At 35.0% G+C, this 12,745-nt stretch overlaps 1 protein-coding gene and 1 pseudogene across 1 annotated transcript; one reads left to right on the plus strand and one right to left on the minus strand.

Moving 5' to 3' along the window:
- The first annotated feature begins 1,669 nt into the window (after nucleotides 1-1,669).
- LOC112027020 (protein NRT1/ PTR FAMILY 5.4) lies at nucleotides 1,670-3,654 on the plus strand. The gene is made up of 2 exons (XM_024059685.2): nucleotides 1,670-2,195; nucleotides 2,357-3,654. The coding sequence occupies exons 1-2, from the start codon at nucleotides 1,672-1,674 to the stop codon at nucleotides 3,351-3,353; spliced, it is 1,521 nt and encodes a 506-aa protein (XP_023915453.2). The 5' UTR covers nucleotides 1,670-1,671; the 3' UTR covers nucleotides 3,354-3,654.
- Nucleotides 3,655-4,080: 426 nt separating this feature from the next.
- Nucleotides 4,081-9,302, minus strand: LOC112027021 (pentatricopeptide repeat-containing protein At2g27610-like; annotated as a pseudogene).
- Nucleotides 9,303-12,745: the final 3,443 nt, after the last annotated feature.

The raw sequence follows: 12,745 nt of genomic DNA on the forward strand, positions 1-12,745 counted from the left end.
AAGAACATGTAACTATAATGCATAATACTACAGCAAAATGGTACACCATAATAGCCAAACAAGGATAATGGTCACTATAAGGACTTTCAATTTTTGTGTTACAGGCTCTTGTAGCACCCTTGGACAATGCTACAAACACAACAGTTCACAACATTTTTTCATAACAGTTGAGTTGACAAATTTTTATTAATTTTTACTAGGACCCGCTTTTGACATCACTTTCTTACCTACTACTAATAAGCTGCCACATTAGTTAGGTGTGAAATTTTTTGTCTATAGACTTTCTTGATAGAATGGTAACACATATTTGAGTTATACCTTTAAAATAAGGATGAAAGGGCATATGTAAGAGTATTCGCATCAGTTTATCTAAATTTTTCTATTGATTTAAGCATAAAAATCTACTTTTCCTATTTTATACAACCACTTTTACAAAACACCTACATTAGATTATTTATTCTACCTTTCCTTTTATTTAAATACTCATATTCATTCTTTTTAATTTGTAATCTCAAATCTCTCTCTCCCCCTCTTTTCTCTCTCTCGTTTAACATCAGAGGTTTAATTATCTTTTCTCTCCTCTCAACCCTAAACTCTCTCTCCACTAGGTTTGGGTTTGATTTTGATTTTGAGTTATAATGTTACAAACCCATGGGTAGAACTCACTATTGAAAACCGGCTTGCAAAGGGAGTGTACTCAAGAGCTTATAAACACATGGTTAAGGATCATAACATACCACCATCCTTCGTAGTCGACGTCCACGACGGCTCACTTTAGTGACAGTGACCCGATGGTAGCCTTTTCTCTTTTGGTGGCTCCACTTACCTATTAGTTATTTTAATCTAGTCTCTAGGTTTCTCCCTTCGGGATCCAACCATAAAACCGCAACTCATTTGATTCCATACTCAATGAATTACGTCCGATTACTTGACGTGGTGGTTGACTCTTATACTAAATGTTACAAACCTATGGGTAGAACTCATCCTTGAAAACTGGCTTGCAAAGGAAGAGTGCCCAAGAGCTTATAAACATATGGTTAAGGGTCATAACATACCACCACGCACTGCAGCCGACGTCTATGACGGCTCACTCTAGCGACATTGACCCAATAGTAGCCCTTTCTCTTTTGGCTTCTCTACTCGCCTATAATTTATTTTAATCTAGCCTCTAGGTTGCCCCTTGGAGATCCAACCACAAAGCCGCAACTCATTTGATCTTATACTCAATAAGCTACATCCAATTACTCGACGTGGTGGTTGACTCTAATACCAAATGTTACAAACCCTTGGATAGAACTCACCCTTGAAAACCGGTGCACAACTTTAGCTTAATTGATGTGAAAGAATTTTGGAGTTAAATATATAAAATTGGGCACTTTTTCTATTTATACATTCACTGATGTGAATGCTCCAAGGCTCCTTTCTCATATAAGGGTGTACCTCACAAACAAGGTATCTATCTCATATGAGAGAGGTATTACATGTCCGATACATCTTAGGAGAGAGAGAGAGAGAGAGAGGAAAATGTAGTGACTAAGGTTGTTCTATCAGACCTTAAATGTGGAGCACCTTGATGATAGACATTTTTTATGTATCGAAAAATATTAACGATAATTTAAGAAGTTCCACAAAAATCTAAATATCAATTTGTCTTTCTTGTTGCAGGGATTGATGCTGTTATGGTATTCAGCCCATTCTCGAAGTATCGCTATCCATTATGGACCTATTTATGTTGCAGCGTTGGCTCTAGCATTAGGTCTATATGGCCTAGATTCAATCCTAAAAGAATTTCTTTATGAACAGTTGATTGAGGGAGAGAGAGAAAATTCCAACGTAACTGAATCCCAAATAGAGGGTCGTACAAATGTCTGGTGGTGTATTGCCTCGATTTCTGGATCTGCCATTGCTGTCTTTTGGCTTTCAAATGAAAAATGGGAAAGAACCTTCTTAGCTTCCAGTGTGGTGATGGGAGCATCTCTTTTATTGTTCTTATGCGGCTTCAAATTTTACTGTCCCAAAAGACACAATTGGAACTCCCATGTTATTTTCAAAGTCTTCAAGGCAGCTATATCCAAACGTTATCTCGCCTACCCTGGTACACCAACTCAGTTATCTTGGAAATCTGAACCAAATCCAAAGTTGTACGAAGAGGAAAATAATCAAATACTATTGTTGCCAAAAGTTTTTTGGTTCAGGTTGGTCTCTTTCTCTCGGTGTTGCACACACTTCGTACGTATGTGTTTTCAAAACACATTTTTACAATTTTAACTAAAATTATGTTTTTAAAACTGATGTGGTGTTCCATAGAATCCATACATATGATGTGGGGAATTCATGGGTAATTATGCTGATGCAGGTGGTTAGACAAAGCTGCTGTGACTGTAGAAAAAACCTCAAGCAGTCCGCAGGAAGAGGAGAATCTTTGCTCAGTTGAACAAGTGACCCAAGTAAAGTGCTTTTTGAAATTGTGGACAACCTTTTTAGCCTATAGTTTGGTCCAGGCTACCGGAAATACTTTCTTTATTGAACAAAGTAGCAACTTGAAAAATTCGTTTACTAAAAAAGATGTCAGGGTTCCTCTAGTTTCTTTCTTCGTACTCAATTCCTTTCTACGCTTCATAATCCCGCGTCTGTTTTGGTCAGAGAAAGCAAGAAATCCCAATGTCACACTGGTGAGAATTGGTGTTGGGATGATTTGTTCTATATTGTGTTGCATTGCAGCTTGGCAGGTGGAGGTCCACAGATTGAAGCAGGTCCATAGATTGGAAGAAATTAAGAAACTTCATCCTAACAACCCATTTGAGACTGACACTATCTCCATGAGTATCCTCTGGTTACTTCCACAATTTATTTTGTTGGGACTAGCGGAGGGACTTGTCGAAGAAGGGCTCTGGGAATTTTTCATTAAGCACGTCACTAAATCAATGTGGAATTCTGGGCAATTGTTGACTGGATGTATATTAAGTTTCGGAAATTTCTTCAGCATACCTTGTGTTCAACTAGGAGGAAGCTGGTTCAAGGGCACCATAAACGACAGTCATCTGGATAGGTATTTTCTGACTTTAGCAATACTAAGCTCTGTGTTCCTTTGCTTTTATGTGTACGCTTCAATATCCAAATCCAAGTATGCCGACATAAGAGATTTATCAAAGGAAGCAGAATTAGCCCCTAATGTTTCAACGGAAGGAAGAGAGATGAAAGATGAAATGTTGCCGGCTTCTTCCTCTGCTCGAAACACACCTTTAAATGAGGACTTGGACGATCATCCATCTCACTCTATTTTAAACATACCCCAAGGAGATGGTGTTGAGGACAAACCAAACCCCTGCCGACTAGGAACCACTCTTTCTTAAGGACAAAGGTGTCCATAGTCATGGCCTCCACTCGCCACCTCTACTTCCGCTTAGCAAATGTTGAAATGGTTGGTATGCAATCTTCCCCGGATGTACACTATGCTGAATCTATGGAGAAACTCCCTTTGCAGTCTCACGCATCCACTGAAGCTGAGGAGGTAATCTATGATGATGAGCCTAGGAACTAAGTTCCACGGTTTAAAAATTAAGCAACAACATTTTAAAATGTTTGTACCTTGTAATTGAATTTAATAAATAGGTTGGAAATCTTATCTATTAGTGCTCCATATTTTTCGTTATTTCCATCTTATATTTTATTAGCTTTTCTTTTTTGAGAATTGGCTTTATTTAAATAAGTATCTAATTATCCCCAAAATCAGATATTGGGCCAAGATGCTCTTGTTATAGGCTGCAATAGCAGAAGCATATAGATTAACAGAAGAAGATAAGCAGATTAATTTTCGGGCTGTAGCTCATCAAGTTTTCTGGCAGCAGCATTCCCTAGAACAACATTTTCATGGATGTTGCAGGCTGATAGAAAAATCTGCCATATATGAGCATCAAGGTGAATGAGCATTTGTTTGATTGTCCTCTTTGCATCTTCTAGGTTTCCAACTTGTCCAAGCAAGTCAAACATGTGGGCATATTGTTCTAAACGAAGTACTAGGAAACACAGACACAAGTATTGGTAGGACATAACAACACGGTAATTTTTTGAAAAGTTAGGACAAGAAGCTGCAGGGATAAGCATATTAAAATTAGAATACAAAACAAGAATAAGATCCGAAGAGTAAATAAAATATGAGCAACAGCTTGAAGGAAGAGGGTGAAATTGCCTTGCATTACAATATGAGTAACAAGATCAGCAATGTTCCCACTACAATAATCAACAAATATATGAGGAGCAGAAGGCCTCTTCCAAAAAGGGGGCAGATAAAGTCAAGAGTATCAGCAAATGCTTTCCACTCAATAGTCTTTGTGTTCTCTAGAGCCTCTTGAGATCACAAACACTCCTGCAGGAAAACTTATATGAGGAAGAATTGAAACAATTGAAAGCAGGTAGACACCGTATGATCAGTGATCATTATCTTATTTATATAGTTATTTATTTTTCTTCTACTACTCCCTTTACTCAAGTCAAGATATTACATCCTGCTTCTTGAAAAATTGAACTGATTTTAAATAGATGAATGCTGCCTATCATTAAAATAACAACCAATTCCAATGCCTATAAACATTCATTACTAAGTCATTTGAAAATGTATAAGTTACATGTTGTAGAAAGATGTCACGAGCCAAGCTTGTTCTTACTGGGACAAGAGGTCGCTATGTGTAAAGTAGCCTACATGATATATCTTTATGTCATAAAATATGAGACTGTAAACATGAAAATAAACTAATATCCTAAGCATATGAAGTCCTAAATCTAATTATTATGAATCTTCTGCCACATCCTCATTCACCCACTGGCCACTCTATACCACAAGAATCATAAACAATCTCAAAAGATAGTGAATCCAATAGAGTTATATGATAAGCTACTACTTATCCCAAAAGCTCAATCTGATAGGAGATTCTCAAATTTTAATCAATTAACCATTATTCTAACACTATTTACTGGCTTACCTTCACCCGGATTCCCAACTCATCAGTCAAGCATTTTTCCTTTTTTGATAGAAGATTCATCTATCCTTGGCAAAAATATCAGGAGCAGAATGCCACAGCTTAAAAGAGATCAGATGAAGTCAAGGACAGAAGCAGACACTCTCCATGGGGGACTCTGTAGCAGCAAACTTCTAAAACTTTGTTATGACCACATTCCGATGTCAACACTCACTTTGAGCAGCCAAAAAAGCACCATAAATGCTGATTTACATGTAATATCTCACTTTTTTTCTTTCTAATGTTGTAGATTTCAGTCAAAAGAAGGCCACACTTGTTAACAGTATCTGTGATGGAAAGTAGAATCCAATCATTGGTTTCAGTTATGACTAGAAATACTGCCACTGTAGATTAACAACAGAGCTTTTAGTGAGCAATGCACACCTGTGCAGTCATAATTTTGGCTAATGGCAGTTTATGGAGAATTCTCTCTCAGAGTTGTGTTAGTTAACTTGGAACAAACAGCTGCAAAGCCATAATTTATGGCCTTTTCAGACTTGCGCCTCTGACCACTAGTCAGATAAAATTTCTAAAGTCATCTGTAATACATATGTTGAATGGATTTCATATGCCAACTGATTTTAGACAACAGGTAACGACACTTGATGAGTTCTGGAAACACAAACACCCTGCAGAGTTAATTGCTGCAAAAAATTTAGAAAAAATTTATCTGCTTCTAATTCATATTTTCATCAGGAAAGCATCGTTTTGATCCAATTTTGGAGACACTAACATCTGATCACACAACTTTATTAGCTCCATATATATTTCTTTACTCTAAGGATGTGACATGTCTCCAGCAAAAAAGTAATGTACGGATCCTCCAACTTGAATCCAACTAGAACCAGGTTATTTGTGAACTACTTTTTCCTTCATTTTTTTCCTCAATTTTCCAACATCAATCCACATACCAGCAGAAGCATAGAGATTTGACAGAAGAAGATAAGCAGATTCATTTTCAGGTTGCAGCTCAAGAAGTTTTACGGCAGCAAAATTCCCCAGAACGACATTTCGATGGATGTTGCAGGCTGATAGAAGAATTTGCCAAATATGAGCATCAGGGTGAATAGGCATTTGATCAATTGTCCTCTTTGCATCTTCTAGGAGTCCAACTCGACTGAGCAGGTCAACCATACAGGCATAGTGTTCTAAATGTGGGATGACTCTATGAAGTTCAAACATAGAGTTTAAGTAATCATTTGCTTCTCTCACCAGCCCTGCATGACAGCGTGAAGTAAGAAATACAAGAAAAGTTATCTCATCTAATTCTATTCCAGATTTACACATTTTCTCAAAAACCTTAGAAACTTCATGAAAACAACCGTGTTGAGCATATCCCATTATCATGGCATTCCAAGCAGCCAAATTGTCTCTAGATGTAATCCTAAAAGCCTTCTGTGCATCACCAATGCTTCCGCACTTACAGTAGATGTCAATAACAGTACTTTCCACAAATGTATCCTGATCAAATCCAAATTTAAGACACAGTGAGTGAACTACTCTTCCCTGAACCAAATCTGTCAATGCACCACAAGCTTTGATGAAAATACTGAAGATTGTACTGTCCACTTCAAGGTACAAGCTTCTTGAGGTGTAGAACAAATTAAAAGCATCAGCATGGCCATATCTCTTTTGCTTCATCTATCCCACGGCATTTCCCATATGTTTTTATCAAGCAAGACACCATAGAATCATTGAACATAAAGCCACATTTAATCATATGCAGATGAATTTGCATTGCCTGAATTACAGAATTCGAGTTAGAAACAACTTCAAGAATGCTAGCCAGAGTATATTCATTTGGCTGTAGTGAAAGATCACGCATTTGAGAAAACACTTCAAGACCCTGACTACTAAATCCATTCTCAGAATACCCAGCATTCAGAGAATTCCATGAAACAGAAACTCGATGAAGCATATCATCAAAAACATGTCTAGCATCATACATTCCACCACACTTCCCGTACATGGACATCAATGCATTGCTAACACAAATCACTTTCAAAAACCCCACCTTTTGACAAAGTGCTTGGACTTGCCTACCGGAAATTAACAGCCTTGGGCCTGCAATGGCAGACAAAACATTGATCATTGTATACTCACTCATCTCCAAATCCCCAGATTGCAAAACTTTAAACAACTCCAAATCTTCCAAACCATCACAAGCTGCTCCTATCCATTCAGTCCAAGACATAACATCTGGTTCAGAAATTTCATCAAACATCTTAACTGCAGCCACCTTATTCCCACACTTACAGTACGTGTTCATAATAGCTTGATTCAAATGTATAGAACTGCCACGCAACAAACCCATCTTAACACCAATCCCATGAACCTGTTCCCCTTCTCTGGCATCAAACAGTGCACCAAGCACCCCAGTCAAGCTAAAACTCATTCAGCTCCAAACCTAAACATTTCTTTTCCACAAAAACCACCTTGCCTTCTCAAATTCCCCATTCCACACATACCCACAAACCATAGCAGTACTCCAAACCACATTGTCCAATACCAAACACTCCCCAAAACACTTTTCAGCCTTTTCAACATCCCCAGCTCTCGCATAGTTCTCTATAAACCCACTCACCAAACAAGCTCCTGAGCCAAACCCCATTCTCAAACAAACTCCATGGGCAGCAGTGCCGGCTCAAGGCCTAGGCAACTTAGGCCTAGGCCTAAGGCCCCACAACAAATAAAAAATTTCCCCACTAAAAAAAGGCCCCATCTCCCTTAGTAAAAAGTCCAAAATTTTATAAAAATATAACACTTTTTAAATAATTGGTACTTTTTTTTTTAGAGTGATGCTAAAAATACCACATATTTTATTATAGATTTAATTGACATATTACCAATCACATAAAAAAGTAATTCAAACACAAATAAATTAAGTTATTGAAATTTATCAATTATAATCATAATCACATTTATTGTGAATATTTTGTAGTATTTTTAGTATTTTTCTTTTTTCATTTCTAACATGGCTTTTAAAATAGGAGACCAATAAAAATTTAACCCAATTGAAACTCTAAGATGTTTCAAATAAAATGCTGCAAATGTGATAAATCACCAATGATGACTAATTTCTTACTAAGTCACACACCAAATAATATCTATCTATCTCTTTCTCTTAAAAAGAATATATAAAATTAAAATTTAGATTACAACCGTACTTAACTATGCATAGTCATATATCCAAGTTAAAGTAAGTTCCTTTTGATTCAACTATAATATTCAATCTTCTATTTGAAATTAACCTTAGTTGAGCTAGTATTAAATAAAATGCTGCAAATGTGATAAATCACCAATGATGACTAATTTCTTACTAAGTCACACACCAAATAATATCTATCTATCTCTTTCTCTTAAAAAGAATATATAAAATTAAAATTTAGATTACAACCGTACTTAACTATGCATAGTCATATATCCAAGTTAAAGTAAGTTCCTTTTGATTCAACTATAATATTCAATCTTCTATTTGAAATTAACCTTAGTTGAGCTAGTATTATTCATCAATTTCTACATTTACATCAAATTACTCTTAATTTAATTAGTATTATATAATTTTATTTAATTAATGTTTACAAATAAAAAGGCTCCATATAAAATTTTTGCCTTAGGCCCCAAATTTTGTTGGGCCGGCCCTGATGGGCAGCCTCGTTTTCCTCCAAACTTTCACACGCTTAACCAAAGAGCTCAACGTAAACACATCAGGTTCTAGACCCAGATGTCTTAAAGTGTTAAAGATCTCGAAAAAGGGTCTGGGTTGGTGAAAACTGGCGAAACCAGAAATGAGAGCGTTGAATGAGACTATATCGGGGCTATGGGTTTCGAAGAGGTACTTGGAAGCGCGTGAGAAATGTTCTAGTTTGGAGAAGTGAGAAATGAGAGTGGTTGAGAGGTAGGGGTCTAGGGAGTGACCGGCAGGGACGGAACCAGGATTTGAACCTGGGGGGGGCAAAGCTTAAAACAAATTTTTTTTTTTTTTATGAAAATAAAAACTAACACCTATTTCATATTCAACAAAATACTACATATAAAATAAGTGTTTCTTAAACATTTGATATTATAAAAATGTCGACAAAGTATAACATACAAAATAAGTGTTTTTTAAACATTTCAACACATTTATCAAAATGGAACTTGACGCTCTTTTAAGTCTCGAAAGTCGTCTATGATTGATTCTGTACCAAATTTTGCAGCAATCTCCTTCTCAATGTACAAAATCATAGAGTCCATTAGAAAATCATCTTCCATCTTGTTGCGAAGCCTATTCTTGATAATATTCATGGCTGAAAATGCTCGCTCTATAGTTGCAGTAGAAACTGGAAGAGTAAGCACAAGTGTAATCAATCTATAAATATATGGGTAAAATAATGATTTTCGAGTTTTTACCAACCATTGGCACAACTCAGAAATACTTGATAGCTTCTTGANGATTGTTGTTTTTTTTTTTTTCCTCTTCTCAAATGTAAAACTATTCTCAAAGTGCAAGAAGATCATTGTCAAGATCCTAATGCAATTCCTCTTACACAAGAGAAATCTCAAACTTGGTTTTAAGAAAAAATCTGTGTATTGTAAAAGGACTTGGCATGAGACCTTCTTCTCTCTAGTAACCACTGCCTCATCTAGTGCCCGTAGTATATTCATCGGTTAGAAAATGAGATACTTTGCTCAAAGAGCAAGAGTTAGGGACGAAGAGGAGCGAGCTAAGAGCAAGAGGCGCGAGCTAAGGAGCAAGAGGCACGAGCTAAGCAAGATGAGATCCAAAAGAATATTCTTAATTTTTTTGAGGAGCAAGGGTTATGATGACGGTTTTAACTATGGGGGTGGTTCATCTTCAAGTTAAATCACTTATAGGTAATACTTCATTTTTAGTATCATTTGAAACTAATTGTTAGAAATTTTATAACATAGTTAATTTTTACTTACGATTGTAAGTAATAGTATTATATATTTGTGCAGATTTCTTATGGTGGCTTAGGGGATTACTTTTGGCATTTTGAAGACATATGAGGACATCTTTTGACTCTAGAGGTTTTAATATATTATGCTACATTTCTTGTATGTTATAAACATTTAAGTGTATATGTGTTGCAAACAATTATTGTATGGAAGGAGTTTGAATTTATACTTTTTTAATTTTAACTTGTGGAATGTATGGATCGATTGTTATAAATGTTTGTTGAAATATTTGTTAATCAAATTTGAGTTTGAATAATGTAATGATAGGTTACAGTGTAGTATCAACGTCATGAAAATAAAAAAACAAAAAATATGTTTTAGTGACGAATTTTTCGTCACAAATATGGCGACAAAAAATTTTAGTGACGAATTATTTCGTCACTAATACAGTGGAATTTTATAAGAAATGTTTTAGTGACGAACATTTTCGTCACTATATGTGCATGGATTTTTTAAAATAGTTTTAGTGACGAATATTTTCGTCGCTATATGTACCCGAAAATAGTTTTAGTGACGAAATTTTTCGTCACTAAATATGATTAATAAACTGAAATGGTTTTAGTGACGAAATATTTTCGTCACTAAATACTGTTTTTAGTGAGGAAAACATTTAGCGACGAAACGTTTCGTCGCTAAAAGGTTTTTTTTATACCAAATTGGACTTTTAGTGACAAATTTTTCGTCACTAAAAGTCGCCAGGACTTTTAGTGACGGGCTACAGCGACGAAACGAATTTCGTCACTAAAAGTCCAATTTCGTCACTAAAGTTCTTAGTGACGAAAAACTGGATTTTTAGTGACGAAAATTTTCGTCACTAAAAATACATTTTGTTGTAGTGTTGTAAAGTTATAGAAATGATGGATTCTATGGAACTTTTTTTAAGAGATTTTTTCATGTGTATGAGCGTACTTATTAGGATGGAGATGGGTGTAAAGAATAGTGAGTAGTTGTCATGTCTTTAGCAAATTTTTTAGGGGATATCTATAGTTAAACATGATTACATGCTCTAAAAGGAAAAGTTTAGATTGATTCCTTTTGTTTATATTTGTAGAACTTCTTCATAGGAGGGTAGTTTAACACTTTGTTACTATAATGTTGTTTCCTTCTTTATGAAATTCTTACATTGTCTCCATCAGAGGTAAAGCTGCACTTATCTATTGTTGCATGCAAGTAAAGCTTCACTCATCTTTTTGTGCTTATCATTGGGTCTACTTAACTGTTCACTAAGGCTATCTTTCTTTTTATTTTTAGCTCTCTTTTTTGTAGCTGAAGAAATTGTGAGGAACAAGGTAGAAGAACACAATAACTTTGGATTTTTTCTAAAAGTTGTAAACTTAGCCTGAGAAAAGTAAGTATATTCTAGTTAAAAACTTATAAAAGTCTATATATACTTGTGATGTGGAAATTTTCTTGGTGAGTGTGTTGTGTTGGAGCAAGCGGGTGGCTTGCATGTGTTTAAGGTGGTTTAAATTCATATTGGGAGTGTTTTTAATTTCTTGCAAATGTGAAGAAATTGTTGATTAGTAGCAATTTGTTCCTTTATTCAATTTCAATACTTGTAAGCATTATACTTATGATGTGGAAATTTTTTGTGGTGTTGTTGTGTGGAGCAACGGGTGGCTTGCATGTGTTATAAGATGGCTTAAATTCATATTGGGAGTGTTTTTAATTTCTTGCAAATGTGAATGAAATTTGTTGATTAGTAGTCAATTGTTTCCTTATATTGGAAGTGTTTCTGTAAAAGTTGTTTGGTTTTAAATTACACTTTGTCATTGTCTTATTTTGTGTGTGTTTTCTTTGCAAAGTATAGTGTTTTATATTTGTGCAGATTTCTTATTGGTGGCTTTAGGGGATTACTTTTGGCATTATTTGAAGATATGAGGACATCTTTTGGCTTTAGAGGGTTCTAATTATATTATGCTACATTTTTTGTATTGTTATAAAACATTTTAAGTTATTGTATGTGTTGTAAACAATTATTGTATGAAAGGAGTTTGAATTTGATACTTGTTTTAATTTTAACTTGTGGAATGTATGGATCGATATTTTATAAATGTGTTGTTGAAATAAATGTGTTAATCAAATGTGAGGTTTTAATAATGTAATGACAGGTTACAGGTTAATATCAACGTCGTGAAAATAATAAAAATAGAAAATATGTTTTAGTGACGAATTTTTTCGTCACAAATATGGCAACAAAAAATTGTTTTAGTGACGAAATATTTGTCACTAAATACAGCGGAATTTTGTAAGAAATGGTTTTAGTGACGAAAATTTTCGTCACTATATGTGCATGAATTTTCTTAAAAATAGTTTTAGTGACGAATATTTTCGTCACTATATGTACCCGAAAATAGTTTTAGTGACAAAATTGTTCGTCACTAAATATGATTTAATAAACTGAAATAGTTTTAGTGACGAAATATTTTCATCACTAAATACTGTTTTTAGCGAGGAAAACATTTAGCGACGAAACGTTTTCGTCGCTAAAAGTTTTTTTTTTTTTTTACCAAATTGGACTTTTAGTGACGAAATTTTTCGTCGCTAAAAGTTGCCAGGACTTTTAGCAACGGGGCTACAGTGACGAAACGAATTTCGTCACTAAAAGTTCAATTTCGTCACTAAAGGTTCTTAGTGACGAAAAACTGGACTTTTAGTGACGAATTTTTTCGTCACTAAAAATACATTTTCTTGTAGTGAAGGAACAATTATTTCCATCATTAACTTTCTTCCAATTCTGAAATCCATCTTTAGTGAATACATGACTC

Source organism: Quercus suber, unplaced genomic scaffold (genome assembly GCF_002906115.3).
Source record: "Quercus suber isolate HL8 unplaced genomic scaffold, Cork oak 2.0 scaffold_958, whole genome shotgun sequence".
NCBI lineage: Eukaryota > Viridiplantae > Streptophyta > Magnoliopsida > Fagales > Fagaceae > Quercus > Quercus suber.